The sequence below is a fragment of the Rana temporaria genome, chromosome 1 (genome assembly GCF_905171775.1).
Source record: "Rana temporaria chromosome 1, aRanTem1.1, whole genome shotgun sequence".
In the NCBI taxonomy this organism is placed as follows: Eukaryota; Metazoa; Chordata; class Amphibia; order Anura; family Ranidae; genus Rana; species Rana temporaria.
The window spans coordinates 91,066,312-91,093,250 of NC_053489.1; the positions used below are offsets into that span (position 1 = coordinate 91,066,312).

The 26,939-nt window shown below is 44.7% G+C and overlaps 1 protein-coding gene across 1 annotated transcript in view; it reads right to left on the reverse strand.

Annotated features, from left to right (window-relative positions):
• The window catches only part of SHISAL2B (shisa like 2B), an 81,491-nt gene extending 55,044 nt beyond the window's left edge, over positions 1 to 26,447 (reverse strand). Inside the window, exon 1 of the mRNA XM_040340305.1 lies at positions 26,154 to 26,447. Coding sequence (XP_040196239.1) covers positions 26,154 to 26,347 — 194 coding nt within the window. The 5' untranslated portion in view covers positions 26,348 to 26,447. The remainder of the gene's footprint in view (positions 1 to 26,153) is intronic.
• Between the last annotated feature and the right edge of the window lie 492 nt (positions 26,448 to 26,939).

Sequence of the window (26,939 nt, forward strand, 5' to 3'; positions counted from 1 at the left end):
GAGGGAAGCCAATTCACGAACGTATGTGCGCCCGTTGCAGTAAAGATACGCCGTTTCCGTAAGAGATATGCCGCGTAAAGATAAAGCTGCCCCTAGTCAATGTTAAGTATGGCCGTCGTTCCCGCGTCAAATTTTTAAAATTTTACGTCGTTTGCGTAAGTCGTCCGTGAATGGGGCTGGACGTAATTTACGTTCACGTCGAAACCAATACGTCCTTGTGGCGTACTTTGGAGCAATGCACACTGGGATATGTACACGGACGGCGCATGCGCCGTTCGTAAAAAACGTCAATCACGTCGGGTGATGAGTAATTAACTTAAAACACGCCCCCCATCCTCATTTGAATTAGGCGTGCTTACGCCGGCCGCATTTACGCTACGCCGCCGTAAGTTAGGAGGCAAGTACTTTGTGAATACAGTACTTGCCTCTCTGACTTAAGGCCGCGTAGCGTAAATACGATACGCTACGCCGCCTTAAAGTTGCGGCGGCGTCTATGAATCTAGGTAACAGTGTGTATGCAAGACAGCTTGAACGGAATTCTGACTAAAAATTCCATCCGATTTTAGGCCATCGGAAAATCCGATCGTGTGTACGGGACATTAGACATTTATTTGTAACCTCTCAATAGGTTGACAATGCTGCTGTCCATGTTACTTCTCCATAGATAAAGTTATCTATTTATTAAAAACAGAATAAAAATAAATGGTCCTACTCACAAGGAAATTTAAGTAAGCGCTTTTCAGACAGCTGGACTGGACCTTTACGGGTTAAGACCGGAAGTAGCGGGTGGAACGCAAATACACCCGCACTTCCTGGTCGCGCATGTCTGCACGCGCATATGTGCGCAGATGAGGAAGTGATCTTTGATACAGCCGGAAGTGCGGGGTGGAACGCAAGGGGTACCCGCACTTCCTGGTTGTACGATGGCGTGCGCTCCAACGGATCAATGCTATGATTGAGGACATTTGGCGCATCGGGGTGCCGGCTGCATACGGCGCCACTTCGTTTTTGCCTTTTTCTTGCAGTATGAGGGGGAGCAGGTAAGGACCTTTATGTTTGTCCTTATGTGGTGTCCCCTACTTTGGATCGGGCTCACCTCTCTCACCCCCTTGTGACCTATTTTAATCAAGAAGGCTATCTACTATGCAGTTGTCTATTGATAGCCTAGGGGTCCCCCTGATAGAGTACATGCCTTTGTTTACCACATCTGTTCCTGCTATCCTGAGGTGACAGTAGGGATGGGTGGGGTTTTTGTGAGGGGGGTGGGGCCTGCCAATCAGTGGTCACCAGTGTTGGGGGCCGTCTTTGAACATGTGCACACACACATACCTATATTAAGGAGGACACACATGAGAGAGTTACCACGGACCACTTAGGCTTTGAAGAAGGGGGTACGCCCCAAAAAACGCGTCAGCCATCCAGATGTCTGAGGTTCTACTGGCAGGTGCCGTGAGGTTCAGTCCAGCTGTCTGAAAAGCGCTTACTTAAATTTCCTTGTGAGTAGGACCATTGCTTTTTATTCTGTTTTTAATAAAATTTTAAGTGGTAATGTAAAAATAGGTGAAAACTCCTGCGCTGTGTAGGATACGGGGAAAGGGACGTAACAAAAAGAAATGGGGGGGGGGAGGGGGAGATGAGCTAAGGGATAAGTGCAATATAGTGAGCACTGCAGCAAACAAATGGAGAGTCTATCCTTAGTAGACAAAAAGTATATGCAACGGGTGGTGATTGTCTGCGCTGTGATATGGCTTGATCAAATGAGTGGAATGGGGAAACGGTGAGTGAACGGGCTAGGGAAGTGACAAGTGATGCAGACACATATTAACCTTGCCGGTTTAAAAATAGGTGCAGTCCTGTCTGGACTGTAAAATGATACAGTGAAATTTTACACATAAGGATGTAAGTGAAAATCAAAGCAAAAACCTGAACGTGAACATAAAATCTTGAATAAGTGCAAAACCAAAAAAGAAAGAACCCAGTTCAACACTGGAACTGGTGCAGCAGTGAGGAAATGATAAGGGTGGAAAGGGTTCCAAATACTGCAAAGGGGATAAGGTCCTAACCAATCCAAACAAACGCATGCAGCCCACACCTCAGTGATAAGTGCAGCTTACCTTCCAGCTGACATAAAGGGCCAGACACATAAGATATAAACGTTACCAGTTTTCAATTGGGTGAAAATCTTCCTGCCAGTTCTCAATAATTGGTCACACATAGAGAGACAAAGATAATGAGGAGAAAATGTTGTAGCCTTGTACTCCTAATACTTATACAGCTGTAGGGAAAGGGATTTGATTGGCAAGGTGGTAGATTGAGTCTCCACTTACACAACTTACACAGTGTGTAGGGAAAAGTTGCACATCTCCACGAGTGCCGAACTCGTCTCCTGGTACTTCTCACTGTTGACAGCTTGTGGCTCTTTATCTTGTATCAGGCTGTCCACTCGTGTCAGGATAAGGAGAGCAGGGGACGGAGGGAGGAGACAGTGCACATAGCATAAAACTGTACAGAAACTTTAATAACTAAAACCATAAAATAAAAAACTCACATGGAGCAGTGAGGTGGCGATCATGTATCCACGAGCGCCGCGCTCGTCTGCCGTCCGTTCGGTACTGCTCCCGGTTAGTGCTCTGAGTCCCGACGCGTATTCGTCACACCACGTGACTTCATCAGGGGATGGTTACTAGAGCACTGGATATGCTTAAATAGTGTCTGATTGATAGGACACAACGGCGGCCATTTTATTGAGGTCCGCAATGTAAAATGCCTAGTACCGACCCGGCGCCATTTTCCCTGAGCCATACAAGACTGGAAAATGGAAATGCTTCAGACATAGGTGATAGGCTGAGATGCAGGAAAGTAGGCGGAACCGGGTCGAAAGTGTCCTAAGTTAAAATGAGGGATATAGGCAAGAGATCTTACTTGATGGAGGAAAAAATCAAACATATTGTGGTAAAAAGAAAAATAAAGAGAGCAATGTCCAACAGATTTATGATCTAAAAATAAATCCGTGTGCACCGAGCTGCTATCCCACACTATTTTAGGGATGCAGCCATACTATATCAGTGCTAGTAGGTATGTCAAAAATTATATAACAAAAGAAAGGGATATTAGTCCTAATAGAATGGATAAAAAAGACACTAACACATGAAACATGTGTAGAGTATATATAGATCCCTGTGGTCATATAGGAATCACAAAACGGCTTATAGAAGATTAATAGTGTGTGATCAATATTGTCAGATTGATCGTGGCTCAGCTGGGAGCAGTACCCGACGCACGACAGATTAAAAAATATGAAACTGACACACAATCTGGCACACTCAATAGGTGTTATGATGGAATGAGGTGGACAGGCCAAGAGAAAGAATGGGTGAAAACTAAAAGTCACTCAAAAAGCAGTTCAAATCGAACTCGATGTTTAGGCCTCTGGGTGTGAAAGTGTCCATGTTAAAAATATATTTTGATTCTAGTTGGCTAAGGGCTCTGACCTTATGGCCACCCCGCCATGGTCTAGAATACGGCACTATCCCCCAGAACTTCAAGTGTGAAGGGTCTTTTTGGTGGACCTTGGCAAAATGGCGGGATACGCTGTGGTTGGGAAATCCACTTTCTATATTTTTCACATGTTCTTTTATGCGTATCCTTAACATTCTCTTTGTGCGACCAATATATTGAAGTCCACAGCTGCATTCGAGGGCATAGACTGCGCCCTCTGTGTTGCAGCCAATGAAGTCCCTGATCTCATATTCCGTCCCATTACTGTTGGATTTAAATGTACACACTTTTTGATTGGGACGTTTGGTGTGTGTGCAAGAGTAGCACCTCTTGCAAGGGTAAAATCCCTTTCCAGTGAAGAATGTAAAGTGTTTCTTCGGAGGGTTTATCACACTCTTCACCAACTGGTCTCGCAGTGTGGGGGCTCTTCTGTATATAAACCTCGGTTTTTCTGGCAGGAGATCTCGGAGGTCTTTGTCGCATTTCAGAATGTGCCAGTGCCTTTGGATAACTTTTTCGATTTTTTTGTGCTGTATACTATAGTCTAAGACCATAGGTACGACATCTTCTCTGCTTGTGGGTGTCTTGTTTTCCAAAAGCTTTTTCCGTGGTATCTTCGAAACTTCCTCTATTCTTTGCCTGATAAATGTGTCATCGTATCCTTTTTGTATGAATCTACCACCTATTTGTTTAGCTTGCGTCTGGAATACATCTAGGTTTGTACAATTGCGTCGTAGGCGCATTAGTTGGCCCTTCGGTATGTTATAGAGCCAGAAACAGCTATCTCCCCCTTACCAGCTGTCACCATAAGAACTGGCTCTATAACATACCGAAGGGCCAACTAATGCGCCTACGACGCAATTGTACAAACCTAGATGTATTCCAGACGCAAGCTAAACAAATAGGTGGTAGATTCATACAAAAAGGATACGATGACACATTTATCAGGCAAAGAATAGAGGAAGTTTCGAAGATACCACGGAAAAAGCTTTTGGAAAACAAGACACCCACAAGCAGAGAAGATGTCGTACCTATGGTCTTAGACTATAGTATACAGCACAAAAAAATCGAAAAAGTTATCCAAAGGCACTGGCACATTCTGAAATGCGACAAAGACCTCCGAGATCTCCTGCCAGAAAAACCGAGGTTTATATACAGAAGAGCCCCCACACTGCGAGACCAGTTGGTGAAGAGTGTGATAAACCCTCCGAAGAAACACTTTACATTCTTCACTGGAAAGGGATTTTACCCTTGCAAGAGGTGCTACTCTGGCTTTCCTCGTTTTTATTGTTCACTTTTAATAAACATTATTACGATATTGGCTTCTCCTGGTTCTCTTTTGCATATTTATCCTAATTGGAACGCCTGGAGCTGAGGTGCATTCATATTTTTCATGTCATCATGTGTGCAGGCACAATCCTGCTAAAGCGTATGTGACTATCTTTTTTAACTAAAGTAGTCAACCAGTTCTGGTAAGAGCATTTAAGTTACAACACACCTTGGGTGTATGAAGATTCAAATGTGGTGGTGGCACTCTTGATTTCTCTTCATTTAGGAAGATCACAGCAGATTGAGAAGATTTTAGCATCTTTCATGCACAATATTGGGACTTGATTTATTTATACATATTTTTTCCTTAACACAGTGGACTTTAGTGTTTGTGTTTTTTATCTTGCAAGATTCATCTGCAATTTTTTTGGAATCAATATTTAATTTTTTCTCAACACAGGAACTCAAGCGATTGATTTGCACAGAAGTTTTAAAGTCATCTGTATACGTTTTGACTTTATTGTAGATTAATTATTTTGTTTTACACTTCATATTTATCACCATTTATGTGTGTGGTTTAGCGCCCTCTATCTTGTATCTCAACCTTCACAATTCAGTATTGTTTCAAGAGGAGCAGCATTCTTTTCTTATTCTTATTTTTATTTTAGGTTGGCACGGAATTTTCACCCTTTTCAATAGTGGTCACTCACAGTACAGCCATGGCTGGAAAAGAGGTCAAAATTTGAAAAACATCATACAGTCTGAGTCAACTAAATCTCAGACTACCCTCTAAATTTAAAGCAGCGCTGGCTAAAAAGTAGCAGGCCGCTACACATAGATTATCTCATTACAATGACGTCTGAAAGCTGGTGTGATATATTAGGCAGCAAGTGAACATCTTGTAACTGAAGCTATGTTATCAGGACCTACCAAAGGTGGTCCAAAGAAGGAAAACCAGCAACAAGGTCATGGGTGGCCAAGGCTCACTGATGCACACGGGGAGCGAAGGCTGGCCAGTGTAGTCCAATACAGTAGAAGAGCTACTGTAGCTCAAATTGCTAAATAAGTTAATGCTGGTTCTGAAAAAAGATAGAGCACACAGCTTGTTGTGTATGGGGCTGTCTAGCTGTAGACCGGTCATGGTGCCTATGCTGGCCTGTGTCCATAGCCAAAAGTGCTACAATGGGCACATGAGCATCAGAATTGGACCACAGAGCAATGGAAGAAGGTGACCTGGTTTTGAGCTGTTGACGTGGCCTCCAAATTCTCTAGATCTCAGTCCAATCGAGCATCTGTGTGATGTGCTGGAAAAATAAATCTGATCCATGGAGGCCTCATCTCACAGCTTACAGGATTTACAGGATCTGGTACCAATGCCAGATGCCACAGCACACCTTGAAAGATCTAGTGAAGTCCATGCCTTGATGGGTTATAGTGGGTGGTCACAATGGTATAGCTGATCGGTGTACATGACCTGACTATAAACAGAGATATGTTCATCATTGGTATAGTAGGGTCACCATGTCAATTGCCATCCCATCACATCTGTTTTTTTTTCTGCCTGAGAAGCCTTTCCACTGCCGATCAACTGCTTTACATTTCATTTCGTTCCTCAGGAGTTCAGCTGTGTGAAAAACATCAACCAGAGCTTTTAAAGAAATGTAACAATAGAGTAGAAGACAGATGTCAGATCCTTCACAGAAGCAGAGGCAGAACTCAGTTGTGATCGAAGGCTGTGCTCTTCTGTTATCTTGAGTCATGCGGAATAATATCACTATGCTACAGCCAGCCCTCAGTCTACAGGACTAATGCAAAGCCATTATATTGTCATCCAAAAAATAAGTATGTTCCAAGGAACATTACACCCATTATCTGTTATCAAATTTCTACACTTACATGGTGAAGCTTTTTGTGGAACTTTTATCCTCTGCGGCCATTTCATTTCTTTTTTTACTGTTTATGCTGTGCCAAAATATTTAGCATTGTTTATAGAGAACCATTCTAATGTAACACTAACTTACATTTATAACTGGAATCCAAAAAAATATACAAGAAACAAGTTAATTCAGTTCTGTATTTATAATTGAAAGCAGTGTAAGCACCTGATTTTGACTGTGAGCCTGTTGTAGTCCTTAAAGGAGTTGTAAAGGAAATGTTTTTTTTTGCTGGGTATAGAGACATAGGCCCGGATTCACAGACACTGGCGCATATTTATGCCGCTGTAGCGTATCTCCTTTACGCTACACGAAGCAGTGCAGAGAGGCAAGCATGGAATTCGTTGGTGTGACTTAGATTTCAAAGGCGTAAGCCGGCGTAGGTGGAAGTGTGTGTGACCCCATGCAAATGATGGTCCGAGCGTGGTGCAGTGATTTCCGCCCGGCGTATCCTGAACGGCACATGCGCAGTGACGCTGACGTCTGTCCAGCACCCCTGTGCGCATGCTCACAACTACGCCAGCGCAACTTCCTGAGATACGCCGGCCCACCGGCTTACGCCAAGCGCATAAATACGCCCAGCCATACGCCCGTCCAGCGCAAAAGTACATCCGTTTGCTTGTTTCCCCCCCTGGAGCAAAGTACTTTTGTGGAGCCATGGCAGCTGCTAAGGTGGACAAGGAGAGGAGGAAGAGAAATTTCTCTATGGAGGAGAGGGCTATACTGTTATCTGCAATAGCCCAATATGATGCGTACCTTCATGGTGCCCACAGTGCCAAGACCAGCAAGGCATGCAAGAGGGAGATCCTGGAGAAGATCACCCTGTATGTCAATGCCATTGGGCATGAGACCAGGACCCCCGACGATATCCAGAAGAAGATAAACTATATGAGACGTCGGGTCCGTGATAAGCTGGCCAGTATGAGAAGGCACGTCAGGGGCACGGGAGGAGGACCAGCCTCATCTCTGAGGTTGACTGATGAGGAGGAGGTCATCGCCAGCTGTCTGGAGCGGGAGCAGGTGGAGGGCATGGAGGGCTTTGACTCCAGTGACCAGGACTTGAGGAGGAGAGGTAAGTGTGTTTTATGCCCCATTCGGTGTGTAGCATGTGAGGGGGTGCAAGGGAACATGTGACAAGTGTGTAGGTCCACCAACATGTGAATGTTTTGTGTCATCCACAGATGTGCTAGAGGGAGCTGGGCTGTCGTCTGCCGTTGTCCGACCCATGCCATCCCCGGAACATCCTCTGCCTCAGCCTGACCCCCTGGGAAGCCCGGTAATATCGGTGGAGGGGAGTGCCCACACCTCTCCTCTAAAGGTAGTAGAGGAGGAGCCAGTGAATATCCACACAGAGGAATGCCTCTATTTTGAGGAGGCTTCCACCTTACCTGGACCCTCAGACACCACCCCGCCCATTAGGGGAACCCCCTCCAGGGCTACCCCATCCAGGGGAACCCCCTTCAGGGCTACCCCATCCAGAGGAACCCCCTCCCGGGCTACCCCCTCCAGTGCTACCCCGTCCGGACGGGCACAAGCCTCTCCATCCCCCAGGAAGGCTTTACGAAAGACCAGGGGTGTACCCGGAGCCCTCCAAGAAGGGCTGCAGAGGAAACAGGCCCGGCAGACATGCCACATGGGTGCTCTAGCCGGTGACCTGCGCCGTGTGGCAGACAGCCTGGCTTCCTCAGCCAAGACCCAGGCTGAATGCACAGCGGCTGTGCAGGGCACCGCAGCTGCTATGCAGCAGTGCCTCACACAGCAGGCTGAGCAGAGCAGCTCCATCTCTGACAGCCTGCAGGATGTGAGCGCAAACTGCGCTGCCATGGTGACCTGCATGGGTGACCAAGCCCAGACCCTGGAGGCCATGCGTCACCACATGGTAGCAGGGGGTCCCTCACCATCTGGGGACCAGGGCTCCAATGTGCAGGCCAGCCTGGAGCATCATGCCCGTTCAATTGGGGAGCTACAGGCCACAACAGCAGGCCTCGTGGCAGAGGTGAAGAGCCTGGGAGTGGCTGTACAGGCCAACACTGCTGCCATCGAGGCGGAGGGAAGGCAGACCAGGCGCCACCGGCAGCAGACCACCACCCGCCAGCTGCGGATGCAGATGGAGACGAACTCCATCCTCACCCGCATTGCCCTTGCATTGGAGGGCATGCAGCCAGCATCTGCCAGGAGTGACAGACCAGGGAATGATCCTCCTCCTGATGCCCCACCCGAGGCTACCCCCAGACAACTGAGGAGCCGTACCCGTGGCACCAGGCCTGGCCCACGAGAGGGCAAATGAGTGCTCTTTTTTTTGTTTGTTTAGACTATGAGCTTTTTTTTTTTTGGAGAGACGTGCACAGAAGTATGTGCCGTCCTCCTATAAGGGCATGCCATGTCGGCCAATAGCATGATCCCTTTTATTTTTTTTGTAGTCGGTCAGTAGTGCAGGCTACAGTGTGACTGGTGTGTGAATGTGTGGGTGACATTCCTGCCAGCAAGGCGTGTCACCTTGGGTCGTCGGGGAGAGGTTATCCCCACGACCGTGTGAATGTGGTATGAATGGACAGCAACATCATTGGGGCCTTGGCGTGGCGTTGCTGCTCCCAAGTCCTGCACAGTGGACTTGGGCTAAACCAATGTGAGGTGGATGTGGTGTTCGTGAGCTAGGGAACACAGTGGTGTGCATGCGTGCATTGTCCGTGTGCCATGATGAATGTGTGTGTTTAACGTGCAAAGATGCGTTCCACGAGGCAACTCCTGACTGCTGTTCCCTTAGCAGACGGGGTAGCCTCGGTTAGGGGGGGGGACTGTCTGGTTTGGGGGTCAAGTCATCACATATGTCAATCTCCAGGCCCTTTCTCATGGCATAGTTGTGCAGCACGCAACATGCACCGATGATCTGGCACACAAAGTTTGGGGAATACAACGGGGTCCCCCCCGGACTTATGCAGGCATCGGAAACGGGACTTCAGGATGCCAAATGTGCGCTCCACCACTGCACGGGTACGTATGTGTGCAGCATTGTATCTTCTCTCGCCTCTGGTTTGGGGATTCCGGTATGGAGTCAGGAGATGGGGCCCAAGTGCATATGCAGAGTCACCTGGAAGGGAAAAGACAGGAGGATGTTAGTCATGCATGTGCCCCTCGTGATGTCTGCATCATGGGGTCGGACAGTCATGCCTGACACCCATGTCACTCACCAACCAGCCAGCTGTCCCTGTACACGTTCTGTTCGAATTCTGTTGGAATGTTGCTTTGACGGTATATGTAGCTGTCATGGCTGGCCCCCGGGGTGTTTGGCACGGACGTACAATATGAGGCATTGGGCATCGGCTATCACCTGTACGTTGATGGAATGCCACTGCTTACGATTGCGGTATATGTGCTCTGTGGCATGGGGGGGCCGTAGTGCCACATGTGTGCAATCAATGGCCCCCACGGTGCGTGGGAATCCGTCAATTCTGTAGAAATCCGCCATTGCCTTCTGCCGCAGATGCTCATGGGTGGGTTTGATGATGTGGTGGGACATGCATGTGAGGATTGCGGGGACAACCTGGTGCACTCATGGTGGATTGTGACATCCCAGACACGACTACACTTGTACGTTGGAAAGATCCACTGGCAAGGAAATGGAGTGTTGCCAGTACCTTGACCAGTGGCTGTACTGCATGTAAGCGTTGTGTCTGGCTGGTGATTTCATCATGCAGGGCTCTGGCTAATTCAAGGATGGCATCAGGGCTGAATCTGAAGATGTGGTACACCTCCGATTCCCCCATGCCAAAGACGTTCATGCGCGTTCGGTATATCCTCTCTCGTGCCCTCCTCCGTGCCTGTGGACGCAGTAGTGCTATGACCATGGCTGCCCCTGGCATGTTGGCATACAGATGTGTTGTCCTGCAAGTGTGGTTGCTCAGCTCATCCTTAACGGTGCTACTGCAGCTGCTCTCCAGCTGACCTGTGCACGTTTGTTGCTGAGTTACATCTGCTTTATGAGGAATAACTTTAGGCAGAAACTACAACTTACGCAAACATTGCGTAGCATGCGCCGGGCGCAAGTACGTTCGTGAATCGCCGTATCTCCCGCATATTTGAATATCAAATCAATGGGAGAGCCAGATGCGTCCAGCGTAAATATGCGCCCACGATACGCCGGCGTACGCAAGTTACGTCGGTCGGATGAAGCCTATTTTTAGGCGTATCTCGGTTTCTGGGCACGGCGCATAGATACGACGGCACATATTTGCACTTACGCGGCGTATCTCGAGATACGTTGGCGCAAGTGCTTTGTGAATCCGGGCCATAATAGTTAACTGATTCCTTTTAAAAATGATTAAAAATAGATAAAAATCAATCATATAATGTACCTGTAGTTTCTAGTTTCTGCATGTTGTTTCCTGCTTCTGTGATGTACAGAGCCACAGAGCCAATACAGGGCAGTGATGGTTTGGAAAACGAAAATGATTGGTGCTGTGGGGTTTTAGACACACAGTAATCACACCTCCTTGATTAGTGACCACAGAGAGAAAGCTCCCAGTACTGTGGTTATCAGGAAACAGACAACCAGGAAGTGTGGAGATCAGAGAAGAATTACAGCAACTTGAGAGCAAAAACAAACAATGAGGACATGAAAACAGAACTGCATTAAGGTAAAGGAAGCTATTAAGATTAAAAAGAAAATCCTTTACAAGCCCTTTAAACATCAGAGGTCAGAGTAAATAAGAAAACAAAAAAATACATTTTTTAAAGCGCCCTGTTCCGACGAGCTCGCGCGCAGAAGCGAACGCATACGCGAGTAGCGCCCGCATATGAAAATGGTGTTCAAATCACACAAGTGAGGTATCACCGCGATCGTTAGAGCGAGAGCAATAATTCTAGCCCTAGGCCTACTCTGTAGCTCAAAAAATGCAATCTCTAGAATTTTTTAAACATCGCCTATCGAGATTTTTAAGGGTAAAAGTTTGACGCCATGCCACGAGCGGGCGCAATTTTTAAGCGTGACATGTTGGGTATCATTTTACTCGGCGTAACATTATCTTTCACAATATATAAAAAAATTGGGCCAAATTTATTGTTGTCTTATTTTTTAATTCAAAAAAGTGATTTTTTTCCAAAAAAAGTGCGCTTGTAAGACCGCTGCGCAAATACGGTGTGACAAAAAGTATTGGAATGACCACTATTTTATTCTCTAGGGTGTTAGAAAAAAATATATATAATGTTTGGGGGTTTTAAGTAATTTTCTAGCAGAAAAAACTGTTTTAGTCTTGCAAACACCAAATCTGAAAAACACCTAAGGTCTGGAAGTGGTTAAATATAGTCACCACTAGAGTTGAGCGGACACCTGGATGTTCGGGTTCGGGTCCGAACCCGTACTTGAAAAAAAAAGTTTGGGTTTGGGAACCCGAACTCCGAACCCCATTGTAGTGAATGGGACACGGACTTTTAAAAAAAAAAATGCGCGGAGGTCCCCGCAAATTCAATAACCAGACCCATTAGGTCTGGTATGGATATTAAGGGGAACCCCGTCGTCAATTTAAAAAAAAATTACGTGCGGTTCCCCCTAAATATCCATAACCAGACCCTTCAGGTCTGGTATGGATATTAAGGGGAACCCCGCCGTCAATTTAAAACAAAAATGACGTGCGGTTCCCCCTAAATATCCATAACCAGACCCGTTATCCGAGCACGTTGACCTGGCCGGCCGCAGAAAAGAGGGGGGGACAGAGTGCGCCCCCCCTCCTCTCCTGAACCGCACCAGGCCACATGCCCTCAACATGGGGAGGATGTCCCCATGTTGTAGGGGACAAGGGTCTCATCCCCACAACCCTTGCCCAGTGGTTGTGGGGGTATGCGGGCGGGAGGCTTATCAGAATCTGGAAGACCCCTTTAACAAAGGGGACCCCCCAGATCCTGACCCCCCCCTGTGTGAAATGGTAATGGGGTACACTGTACCCCTACCATTTCACAAAGGAAGTGTAAAGTCTTGTAAAAAAAACACACTGACACCGTAGAATAAAGTCCTTTATTAATAAAAAAACAAAAATAAAAAAACTCCAGCGGTTATAATCCACTTGTTCCCGGCTTCCTGCTTCAACGTTGTCCTGATCCTGCGACGGCTGCGGGTGATCTCCAGCGATGAGAAGATCCTGCGACGGTGATCTCCGCTCCAGCGATGAGAAGATCCATTCATCCGAAGCGCAGCATCCCCGACCTCCTCTCACCGCTGGACACAGCCCAACGAATGACGCGCTGAAGCTGTGACATTACTTATATAGAGGAGGCAGGGCCACCCGTCACGTGACCCCGCACCCTCTGACGTACCCTCTGCTACGTCACTGGGTAAGCCCCGGCTTCCCTCTTCCTGGGCTTCCCGAAGTGACGTAGCAGAGAGTACGTCAGAGGGTGCGGGGTCACGTGACGGGTGGCCCTGCCTCCTCTATATAAGTAGTGTCACAGCTTCAGCACGTCATTCGCTGGGCTGTGTCCAGTGGTGAGAGGAGGTCGGGGATGCTGCGCTCCGGATGAATAGATCTTCTCATCGCTGGAGCAGAGATCACCCGTCGCAGGATCTTCTCATCGCTGGAGATCACCCGCACTCGTCGCTGGATCAGGACAGCGTTGGAGCAGGAAGCCGGGAACGAGTGGATTATCACCGCTGGAGTTTTTTTTTTTTTATTAATAAAGGACTTTATTCTACGGTGTGTGTGTGTTTTTTATTTACAAGACTTTACACTTCCTTTGTGAAATGGTAGGGGTACAGTGTACCCCATTACCATTTCACACAGGGGGGGGGGGGTCAGGATCTGGGGGTCCCCTTTGTTAAAGGGGTCTTCCAGATTCTGATAAGCCTCCCACCCGCATACCCCCACAACCACCGGGCAAGGGTTGTGGGGATGAGACCCTTGTCCCCATCAACATGGGGACATCCTCCCCATGTTGAGGGCATGTGGCCTTGTGCGGTTCAGGAGAGGGGGGGCCGCACTCTGTCCCCCCCTCTTTTCTGCGGCCGGCCAGGTCAACATGCTCGGATAACGGGTCTGGTTATGGATATTTAGGGGGAACCGCACGTAATTTTTGTTTTAAATTGACGGCGGGGTTCCCCTTAATATCCATATCCCCTTAATATCCATATCAATATCCCCTTAATATCCATACCATACCAGACCTAAAGGGTCTGGTTATTGAATTTGCGGGTACCTCCGCGCATTTTCTTTTCCCGAACTCCGATCCCGGACCCGAACTTTTTCCAATTATTCTGGTTCGGTACGGACTTTGGGTTTTTCCCGAACCCGAATAATTGGAAAAAGTTCGGGTCCGGGATTTACTGTTCGGGTTCGCTCAACCCTAGTCACCACATTTGCCTTACACCAATCCAGTGGTACTATGCCAGTCAATCATTAAAGAGTAACCAAAAATTAGAAACAACGGCTTTGAAATGACAGTGCTCAATTCTTTTAGGATCCGTGGATGGATGCCATCTGGGCCAGTTGTTTTATTCACCTTTATTCTGTCTAAATATTTCTGGACCATATCACTTTTGTGTCATTCTGGTTCATTTGGGCTGTGTCAATACCATCCCCATTATGGACATGACCTCCTCCATGCTCTTTTGTATGGACAGAGCTAATGAAAGTGTTTAATTAACCCTTCACATCCCTTTTCACTTGTATACCAACTGCACAGGCATTTTGAAACTGTAAGTGGGCCCCCATGCTTGCCTGGAGATTTTCACTGTGTGTGTTTTGTCTCAGCCCCCACCTGTCCATATGTGATAGATGCAACATTGTTTTTGTAAGTCTTTGTGATATTTAAAGTTTAATGTTATTATGGATATATATAGACAGACCCAATATTCTTTATTCATTCAGATACTATTATAATCTCCTGATGAAGCTTAGTCATGAAACTTGTTGAGCCGGATCTAGGGGCCGTGGTTGCTGTCAACTCCCCTGACTAAGGGATATTATCTAGCCAGTTTATATACCATAAAAAGTGTGTCCGGGGGGGACCCAGACAACCATACATTTTAGTGATATTATTTGAGTGGAATCACATTGTTTGTACAAATATGTAATTTTAATCATTTATGTAATAAAGATAATTGATTTTTAATTCAGCTGTAGACACAGTGCCTTCAAAGTGGTAACTTTTATTGCATCATAGGAAAACAAATTATATAGATGAAGACTCAGCAGTTTTCCTATAACTTAAATGAAAGGATATTCATTTCAGGACAGTGAAGTGCATACTTTGGATACAGTGGAAAACTGTCTTGCAAGAGGTGTAAAAGAGGCCTTCTACATCAAATTGGTACAACCATCCTTGAACAAGGGTGGTCCGACATATATTGCTGTTTTAACGTCTCTAGCCTGGCATTTTGATAATTCACACCTTTAGCAATATAAATCAAAAGATTAACACCTATGAGGCGTTTTTGACACCAAAGATGGGATTATTTATATAGAACAAGGTGGTTCCACAACTTTCACACTTCCTACTCTGTTCCCGGACAATAACATCTGCTCAAGAAGTGGCTTGTATAAGCTACAAAATGTCTTCAACATTACAGAACGTCCAGTTACAAAATGTCTTCAACATTACAGAACGTCCACTTATTTTTATTATGTCATATCTCTCATTATTCTTTCATGTGTTTATTAAGCATCCAATTATTGATAATTCTTAGCTTGCCAATATAGTTTTACGAATAAATAAATTGTTTAGAGGTGCAAGACATAACACTAATGCCGCGTACACACGATCGGTCAATCCGATGAGAACGGTCTGGTAGACCATTTTCATCAGACCAAACCGATCGTGTGTGGGCCCCATCGGTTATTTATCCATCGGTTAAAAAATTTGAAACTTGTTTTAAAAATAACCGATGGATACCTAACCGATAGAAAAAAAAACAATCGTTTGTAGGCACGTCCATCAGTTAAAAATGCACGCATGCTAAGAATCAAGTCGACACATGCTTGGAAGCATTAAACTTTGTTTTTTTTAGCTCGTCGTTGTGTTTTACGTCACTGCGTTCTGACACGATCGTTTTTTTAACTGATAGTGTGTAGGCACGACTGACCATCAGTCAGCTTCATCGGTTAACTGATGGAAAAATCCATCAGACCGTTCTCATCAGCTGTGCTGCTTTTTCTCCTATTTAGATAATATTATTATTATTTGATTAAACTGTTAGTATGCAATTTCAATGTGGGATACCAGTGACTGCCATGGCGTGCTGGGTGTTGGAGATTCCTAATGGCTGCTATGACACCTTTTGCATAGAGAATGTAGTTTGGGTGATCTGACACTTTACTGTGTCATTGGAGTATCCAGCTTATGATTTTGCCTTTTTGTTGTCCTTATGTTAAGCTGTCTGTATAATTATTAGCAGCTGATACGTACCATATATGAATTAGCTCATTCTGTATGTGTAATGCCGTGTACACACCATCACTTTTTTAAAACGTCAATTTAAATGACCGTGTGTGGGGGAAAACGTCATTTTATGTCTTGTGAAAAACGACAAAAAAAATTTAAGCATGCTTCAATTTTTTGTGTCGTTTTTCAAAACGTAGTTTTTTGTTTCACAAAAATTGACCGTGTGTAGCAAAAAACGAAGTTTAAAACAACGTTTTTAAATCCGCGCATGCCCAGAAGCTAGTTATGAAGCGAGCTTCAATGGAAAAAAGTGGTGAACATAACCTCGCTTTGCTAGAGCATTGTGAAAAAACGATGGTGTGTAGGCAACGTCGTTTTTGAAAATTGAAGTTTCAAAAACGTCGTTTTTTACTTCACAGAAAATGTCATTTTTTTCCATCACATAAAGCGATGGTGTGTACGCGGCATAAGAAGTAGAGTCCTCATGCGTTGCTCCAGTCAGTTGCTTTGAAATTACATCATATCCAGAAAGCATTTCCACTCTCTGCAGATCATTTAAGTTTTATTTCTTAATTTTTTCAGAGACATGACAGTGGTGTGAAAAGAATTAAAGAAGTGTAAAACTTCAGTATATGCATACATATATGTATATACCTATATAAAACCACACCCACAATACACTACAGTTTGTACTTTATTCAGGATTGTTATCTGTCTTTGTCAACGTGTTAATTTATTCAATAAAGCTTAAAGCTTTTGAAACTTTGCCTGGTCTGGAATTACTCAACGGGTATAATGCAAGTAACCGGCTACCAAGTCTACAGCTCGGGTCACTAAGCACATTGGGGTATGAATATAATGTTAATACAGTGTGAAGATGCAAGTGGTTACCAAGGGACGTTAAGCGCATACATGTGGCATCATGTACACAGTTATGGAAGACAAAGAATTAAGTGAAGTGCATGCATGGAATTCGTGCTAGTTGTACGGCAGAACCCCATACCGTTACTGGGAGTGAGCTCAGTGAGGTAGTGATGGTACACTGGACAGGTGGTGTGGGCAAGAGCTCTGCATGTCCCTCCTAATTGCACAAGTGACAGTGGTGATGTACAGTAACATTGTGAGAGTTTGTTAGAGATCAGTTAGTTGTTTTAGTAAAGGTACCCCGTGTGTAAGGCAGTGACCCTGTACAAAAGTGCCAGCATAGCCCAGAAGAACCCCCCGGGATAGACATCTCATGTGACCCTTTCTTGGAGCCCAATAAAGAGGGAAGCATGAAGGACATGACAACCAACTGCACCTCATCTAACCCTTACCCTTACACCCATTTATTTCATATTTATCTTGATAACATATACTGATACAGCTCATAAACCAATATACCAATATCCCTGCCATTAGTACGTTGGTTCCCGAATGAATTCGCTGAATTTCGATCCATGTATGGCCGGCTTTGTTGTGCTTCATACAGATCCCATTCCCCGTCCCCTATACCTGGTATTTGTGGTTAGCATCCTTACATTATGTCCATTGAGATAAAAACAATTCCAAGATAAGCAACACAATCAATGTTGCAAGACACAATAAACAAGTGCATGTAATAAGCACTTTTTTTTTATTGGCATGAAAATCTTTTTTTTCCTCCAGGGACTCAAATAAGGGTTCTCTCCTGGCCCTGCAGTCCCTAACTGCTTGTATAAACATAGGGTATACAGTAGTGTAACATATAACTTATTGTATATTGCAATCATTTCTTAAATAGCTACAGGGCAAGGCAAGGCAAAACCACAGTTCTGAGAAGCAAGACTTTTTTTTAGAGACTTGGGGGTAGATTCAGGTAGAATGGCGCTTCTTTGTGCGGGCGTAACTTATCCTATTTACGTTACGCCGCCACAACTTTTACAGGCAAGTGCCGTATTCTTAAAAAAATAGCCCGGCGTAAGCCCGTCTAATTCAAATTCTGAAGAGGTGGGCGTGTGTTATTTAAATCAGGCTTGACCTGACGTGATTGACATTTTTCCCGAACGGCGCATGCGCCGTCCATGGAATTTCCCAGTGTGCATTGCTCCGCAAGGACGTCATTGGATTCGACGTGAACGTAAATGACGTCCAGCCCCATTCACGGACGACTTACGCAAACGACTTAACTTTTAAAAATTCAACGCGGGAACGACGGGCATACTTAACATAGGATACGCCTCATATAGCAGGGGTAACTATACGCCGGGAAAAGCCCTACGGAAACGTCGTAAATGTACTGCGTTGGCCGGGCGTATGTTCGTGAATTTGCGTATCTAGCTGATTTACATATTCTAAGCGTAAATCAGCGTACACGTCCCTTGAGGCCAGCGTAAATATGCAGTTAAGATCCGACGGCGTAAGAGACTTACGTCGGTCGGATCTTAGTCAAATCTAGGCGTATCTGATTCTATGAATCAGGCGCATAGATACGACTAGCAGGACTCAAAGATACGACGGCGTATCAGGAGATACGCCGTCGTATCTTCTCTCTGAATCTACCCCTTGGTTTTAGAGATAGGCTTGGTTTAAACTAAAAACTCTCCTTCTTGATCAACGAATCTACTGTTAGGTATTCTTTATATTCATGTTATGCTATAAACTGTCTGCTTCATATTTACAGCATATTTTTGTATAAGAATGTAGAGTGTCCCTGAATTAATGATTAATATAACAATAGCATTTGTCTGCATGCTCAACTCAACTCACATCCATCATTGTTCTGCGGGGATTTGAAATTGACATTTACTGATGAGTAGCATTTGAAATGCAAAGGTAAAGTATTTATATCTCAGTATCCATGACCCTCCTTTGCATATACAGTATATGTATAATGATGTAGCAGCTCGATGTGTGCCTTTCACATTGCAGAAAACCATGAACATATCTTGCAAGTATTTTCTTAAAGTTGAACTTTGAGCAAAAATGTCATTTCAAAATATTCCTCGGTAGCAAAAGGATATACATCCACTTTTTGTGCACCAAATGACTTTGCAAACCTAGAAATTACCTTGTAATCACTGTCCAGAGGGACCCAACAGGTCAACCCTCTACACTCTGCCTGTTTTTTCCCCCTCAGATTAGTGACGTCCCGTCTTGATCATCTCGCACTCATCTGTAGTAAGCCTACAGTCTGAAGTCGTCAAGCAGACATCTTTTTCCACCCACATTTCAAACATATTTTTAACACTAAACTGAGCTTATATAGTGAAATACAGCATTTTGATGTTGAATTTTAAAAGCAGCGGCAAGCTGCTTTTAAATTTATTTTAGCGGAGTTCCGCGTGTCATATTGGTGCTATGACTCCACATGATATCCTCCACATAGTAGCCTCCCTTGAACATCACCCCCCCCATCACAGACTGACCCCCCATCACAGGCTGACCCCCCATCACAGACTGACCCTCATCACAGACTGATCCCCCATCACAGACTGACCCCCCATCACAGACTGACCCTCATCACAGACTGATCCCCCATCACAGACTGACCCCCATCACATACTGGCCCCCATCACAGACTGACCCCCATGACAGACTGACACCCCATGACAGACTGACACCCCATCACAGACTGAACTCCCATCACAGACTGACCCATCACAGACTGACCCTCATCACAGACTGACCCCCCATCATAGACTGACCCTCATCACAGACTGACCCCCCATCACAGACTGATCCCCCCATCACAGACTGACCCCCCATCACAGAATGACCCTCATCACAGACTGATCCCCCATCACAGACTGACCCTCATCACAGACTGATCCCCCATCACAGACTGACCCCCATCACAGACTAACCCCCCATCACAGACTGACCCTCATCACAGACTGATCCCCCATCACAGACTGACCCCCCCATAACAGACTGATCCCCCATCACAGACTGACCCCCATCACAGACTGACCCCCCCATAACAGACTGACACCCCATCACAGACTGATCTTCATCACAGACTGACCTTCATCACAGACTGACCTCCCATCACAGACTGATCCCCCATCACAGACTGTCCTCCCATCACAGACTGATCCCCCATCACAGACTGACCTTCCATCAAAGACTGATCCCCCATCACAGACTGACCTCCCATCACAGACTGATCCTCCATCACAGACTGACCCCATAACAGACTGACCCCCATAACAGACTGACACCCCATCACAGACTGACCCCCCATCACAGACTAACCCTCATCACAGACTGACCCCCATTACAGACTGGTCCCCCCATCACAGACTGATCCCCCCATCACAGACTGACCCACCATCACAGACTAACCCTCATCACAGACTGATCCCCATCACAGACTGACCCCCATCACAGACTGACCCCCCATAACAGACTGACACCCCACCACAGACTGACCCTCATCACAGACTGATCCCCCATCACAGACTGACCCCCCATCACAGACTGATCCCCCCATCATAGACTGATCCCCCCATCACAGACTGACCCCCACATCACAGACTGACCCTCATCACAGACTGACCCCCCCATCACAGACTGAACCTCATCACAGACTGACCCCCCATAACAGGCTGACCCCCCATCACAGATCCCCCTTGATAGTAGCCTCCTGTACTACACAGCACTCCCCCTCCCCACAGAGCCCTACCTTATTCACGCAAGACGGGAGGCACAGCAGACAGGAGCATTGTCAGTCTGGGTGGGAGGGTAGTGTTAAATGTACTAGTAGACTTAAATACACTAACAAATTGAAGCCACATACCAGCTCACACTTAAATAATCAGCTTTTTAAAATAACCTTTAGAAAATAAAGAGGTTATACAAAAAGTTATTGTATACTATACATTATCCTAGTAGTAGTTGTAGTGTTATATCCAACTATAGTGAAACAGGAGTGCTGTGTGAAGACCCTCTTGCATGGTTCTAAATAAATTGCAATTACAAATATTAACCAATAAGAATCAGGAATCTCTGCCATCTCTCCGTCTATGCAATGATGGAGGATTTTGGGAGGGTGCTAGCCAGTTTAATCACCCAGAAGAATTTATATCCATTGATCCACTATTAACCCCCCTGACGGTAAACCCGAGCGCGACTCGGGGTTGGTTTTACATGTTAGGATCGGCAAACCCGAGTCACGCTCGGGCTGGACGGGCTTACCTTTCGCTGGATCCACAGGCTTGGTTTACTCACCTTGTCCCTGGATCCAGCGATGCCACCCGCTGTGTGAGCGAGCGGGACCTCCTCGCTCGATTCACAGTCCCCGTGTGACGCCGATCTCCGTTCCCTGCGACGTTACGACGCACGGGGACGGAGAACGGCGCCAAATTCAAAAAAGTAAACAAACACATTACATACAGTATACTGTAATCTTATAGATTACAGTACTGTATGTAAAAAATACACACCCCCCTTGTCCCTAGTGGTCTGCCCAGTGCCCTGCATGTACTTTTATATAATAAAAAATGTCATTTCTGCCTGCAAACTGTAGATTGTCCAAAAGTGTCCCTTTATGTCAAAAATGGTTTTAGATCAGCTAGAAAACAGCGATAATAAATTATAATCACTTGCAGAATTGTGCGATAGCGATTTGCGGGGAAATTCGTCATAAAAAAAATAAAATAATGACAGCGACAATTCTGCAACTGCAAATTTCAGTGATTTTGAGTTGATTACATTATTGAATAATTTTTATTATAATTATATTATTATTTGTTATAATTATTTATAATTATTTATTATATTATAATTTATAATTTTGTTTTAAAAAAAAAAATCATACCCGGGATGCCTACAAGACTCTTGCTTGGTCAGATTTAAGTGAGTTATTTCTAAAAATTACAGGCCTACAGTATAAAACACCAATTTCCTTGCAAAATAAATGTACCGCTTTTGGTACGTAATTCCAGACAGAATCATACCGCCAGGGAGGTTAAAGCCATCTGGCACAGCCATTTGTTTCATCCTCCATGTTGGAGTTTACACAAATGCAATATTGAAGTATTGCAGAAAGTAGTCTGAAACATCCTTTTATACAGCAGGAAGAAAGAGACTCCTTGGATGGTGGGAAGAAATGGATACTCTACTAAAGAGATCCCACCAGTGGTCGAATCAAACCTACATTGTCCAAGCATAATTCAAATGCTAGCTTTCTTTTAATTTTGAGTAAAGTAGAAAGGGGTTAAAGTCCTATTAGGTTGTTTTTTATGCTATTTGTGTCCCATTGGGGAGACTTCTTTTAAAGCGGTAATAAACCCTCCAACATTAATTACAATTTCCTAATATTATGAAAGACCTCTTTAATTAAAAACAATTGATCTCTATGTATATACATAAAATCTTTATCTTAAGCCGTGTACACACGGTCGGTTTGTCCGATGAAAACAGACCGATGGACTGTTCAGCCACGCATGCTCAGAATCAAGTTGACGCATGCTCGGAAGCATTGAACTTCATTTTTTTCGGCTCGTCTTAGGGTTTTACATCACCACGTTTTGGGCACGTTGGATTTTTGACTGATGGTGTGTAGGCAAGACTGATGAGTCAGCTTCATCGGATATCCAACGAAAAAATCCATCAGATTAGATTCCATCAGATATCCGATCGTGTGCATTTATGTCTTATGTTCCCACGTTTCTCTTGTATCCTCGCCTGCGCCATCTCCACTGTGGTCTTCCTAGTCTGATGTGATATTTACTTCCGCCCTCAGTACCTAATCGTCGCGGTAATCCCGCGCATGCGCAGTAATAACATAGCCAAGCCTCTTCTTCGTTTCCGGTTACTTTGGAAACAAGGCATAGGTGAGGCATAGTGACTCACAGCTTGCTCCAGAAACAACTGTCTCCTTCATCCCTGTGACGTAGGAGTCACAAGGGAACCATGATCCTCTTGGGGAGGAAATATCTGCCTAGCCATGGGGGGATGTCGGGGCTGTCGTCAACAACAGGAAATGACACATCCCCGACATACACAAAGAATGTTTCCGGCAGGGTCACGGCTTGCCGGATTTATCGATGATACGGCGCATGAGCGTATCGACGTCATCACTCGTGAATTTAGCGATAACACAGAAAGGAAGCAGATAGGCAAAAAAAAAAAGGCAATAGATTGGGGAGATTAGGAGACATACTACATGCAAAGTTACAGATTTGGGTATATAACCGCTTTAAATATCTGTCCTGCAGAGATAACAGGATGCAAGAAGAAATCTGTTCAAAGTTAAATGTTGTCACACTCGCTGCAAGGAGTTTCCACATGGGAAGAATTCTCCTTCATTCCTAAAAAACAAAAATGTGGGTATTTTCTCTCACTTTCAATCCTGATGACAATGCCTAAAGACATAAAAAGAGTAAACGTTTTGAGCAGGGGTGCAGACAACAATACAAACCTGATAAAGGTTCTAACCCTTCCCTACTCTACACAAAAATGTAAAAAAAAAGTGCCTTTAGATACACTTTGAATATTTCAAATTACATAGTTACATAGTTAGTCAGGTTGAAAGAAGACACAAGTCCATCCAGTTCAACCATGAAGTAAATAAAATAAAAAATATTATACACTCCAATATACCCAATTCTATACCCACAGTTGATCCAGAGGAAAGTGAAAACCCCCAGCAAAGCATGATACAATTTGCTACAGCAGGAGAAAAAAATCCTTCTTGATCCCCCGAGAGGCAATCAAATTTTCCCTGGATCAATTTTACCTATAAATGTCAGTACCCAGTTATATTATGTACAGTTTGTATAATTTGTCTCTATTTATGCTGAAAAATAAATGGCTACTATAAAGTCACTTCTTTTCGCAAAGCTTTATTCAGCCAAGCATTAATACTGCAAGTCTTTGCCTATAAAACATCCTGCGCAAATGCTTTTAACCTTCTGGGCATATTCAAAAGGGTTTGAAATGCTCCCGTGCGGAGCGATTTCCATGCTTGGTTGAATAAAACTTTGTGAAAGACATGCTATCCATGAGAAGTTGTTTGTTTCTTGTATGGAGTTTACACAGATCAGGTATGGACTTCCATGGTCAGCAATTGGCACACCCATAGCGAACAGGGGTGATTAGAGTTTGGAGCAGTGGGGTCATCCTAGAAACTTGTTTATTGCTGACAAATATTATGTTTCCTATCTAGGGGTAAAAATAATGACCAGTTCTCTAAGTTGCCAAATTAATTGTCCCTCTAAACAGGCGCCAGTTAGAGGTGTAATGAAGGACCCACATGGAATGAGATTGCCTCGCATTGTAAGGGCTCATGTACATACAGACTAGTTAGACCGACTGCAGGAAAAGGCAAAATCACGCCACAATTTTACTGCAATTTTTCCACGCTTGGCATCCGGTGGTTAAAATGTTCCTTTCCTGGAAGTGATTCTTCTGCCTTCAGAAGAGGGTTGTTGAGGGAGTTTGAACCTCTCCTAACCGCAGCAGCTCCTAAACAATCCTAAAAGCCTAGTGTGTTACATGGATACATAGGGCCGGATTCACGTAGCACTTACGCCGACGTATCTCGAGATACGCCGCGTAAGTGTAACGATGCGCCGTCGTATCTGTGCGCTGTCCCTATAGAACTAGATACGCCTGAAAATAGGCTTCTTATGACCGACGTAACTTGCCTACGCCGGCGTATCTTGGGCGCATATTTACGCTGGAGGCATATGGGAAATTCGATTCCCATATGCAAATGAGTGAGATAAGCCGATTCACAAATGTACTTGCGCCCGGCGCATTAATATACGCTGTTTACGTAAGTCGTACGTCCGGCGTAAAGTTAAGCCTCATAAAGCAGGGGTAAGTCATGTTAAGGTATGGACCAGGGAACAGCCGTCGTATTTTACATCGTTTACGTAGTAGTACGTGAATAGGGCTGGGCGTAGGTTACGTCACGTCGTAGGCAGTGATTAGACGTATCTTATGGAGTATTTACGACGTGATTCTGACGCATGCGTACTGGGATGCGTCCACGGGACAGCGCATGCGCCGTTCGTTCAGCCTATCATTTGCATGGGGTCACGCTTCATTTAAATGGATCACGCCCACCTTCCACCTACTTTGAATTAGGCGGGCTTACGCCAAGGAATTTACGTTACGCAGGCGCAAGGTTGTGAGCGAGTGCTTTGTGAATACTGTGCTCGCCGCTCTGCTATACATCGGCGTAGCATATATTCGATACGCTACGCCAGCATAACTATGCGCCGATCTACCTGAATCCGGCCCATAAGCAAAAAATACAAAAAGCTCCTAAATTCAAATTTAGAAGTTGTAGTATACATGAGCCCTAAAACAGCTTGATTGGACAACTGATTTTGTGTCTATCGGTAGCTTTCCAGCTAGAAAGTACATAAGAAGGAGGACAGTGCAAAGCTTTGGAATATATATAAATATCTACATATTCCTTCTAATGACTCTTTTTTAGGCATTCCACCTTTGATTAGCATTACAGTTTTTCTTGTTCCCCATGAGCAAAGTGTGGCAATAGAAATCGGTAGACATGGAGGTCAAACAATAAAGAACAATTGAGAAACCTTCTGATGGGCTAAAAAAACACTTTGGGCTAGATTCAGGTAGAATTAGGCGGGCGTAGCGTATCTCAGATACACTACGCCGCCGTAAGCTTGAGCAGCAAGTCCTGTATTCACATAGAACTTGCGCTGAAACGTATCTCAGTTTGAGCATACGCTTAAAGTTGCGACTGCGGGGATTCGGACTTACGACGGCGTATCTACTGATACGCCCGTCGTAAGTCTATGTGAATCTACCCCTTTAGTAGCAAATGCAATCAGAACAGCACAACTAACATACAGAAAAAGTATTAATTCGTTTTTTCTAATTAATTTTTATTTAAAACTTTGGTATTAAAATATATTTTTTTAAATAAAATGCATAGTTTTTCATTCTGGAAACAAGAATTATACTTCAAATGAACATTCAGAGCATTGAAGTTTAAATACATTATTAAAGAGTTATTATACTTTTCGAATTGCTTACTAAAATTATATCGCTAATTTTAAATCAATTTTATTTTGCCGACAAAGCCACCTGTTATGCCAAAACACCAATAGTAAAAGTTTTCATGATAAAATATCTTACCTAAGAGACAACATGTAATCATGTTTGTAGGGAAAATAGTTTCCAGGTTCATTGCAGCAATATTTTAAGTCAACGAATCCACAGCAGTATATGAGATCCACAGTGTCATCTTTTCTTGGGCACCCAAAACTATTGATAAATGTGTTATTAGAGGTGTAGTAGCTGGAACAAGTCTCCGCCAGGGTCTTTGTCATCCTGAGGATGGAGGCTTCAAGCTTTCTCTTGTCTCCCAGACTTAGTGAAGCTGATTGCACTCCTTCACCTTGTTCCCCTCCACTACCGTACAAGTATTGCCTGCTATTACAGCTTTATATAGTTTTATATAGCTCATAAAGGAAAGGGATTCTGAGTTTTTCTCTATTGCAGCCTGTTGGTGCCATCTGCTGTACATTAACTATTCTCACATGTGGTATATGTGTTCAGCAGTTGTCAAAAAAATTATTTTCTTTGGAGATAAATACAGTATTTTTCAATTTAAAGCGGTGGTTCCCCCTTAAAAACAACTTTTTTTTTATTCCACTGGCCCCCCACATTACAATCGAATTAAGGCTATTATTTTTTTTTTGCTGCTGTACATACCTTGATACAGCATCTTCACCCGTGCATCCGGGTTGCGAGTCCCGCGGGAGTGGGCGTTCCTCACATGTGTTTGATTGACGTTTTTCCGAAAAACGAGCTCTCCCCCCGTCGCGTAAGCCGCGTCACGATTGGCGAAAGGAGCCGAACGGCGATGCGCATGCGCAGCATAGCGCCGACTTGCCGTTCGGCTCCTTTCGCCAACCGTGA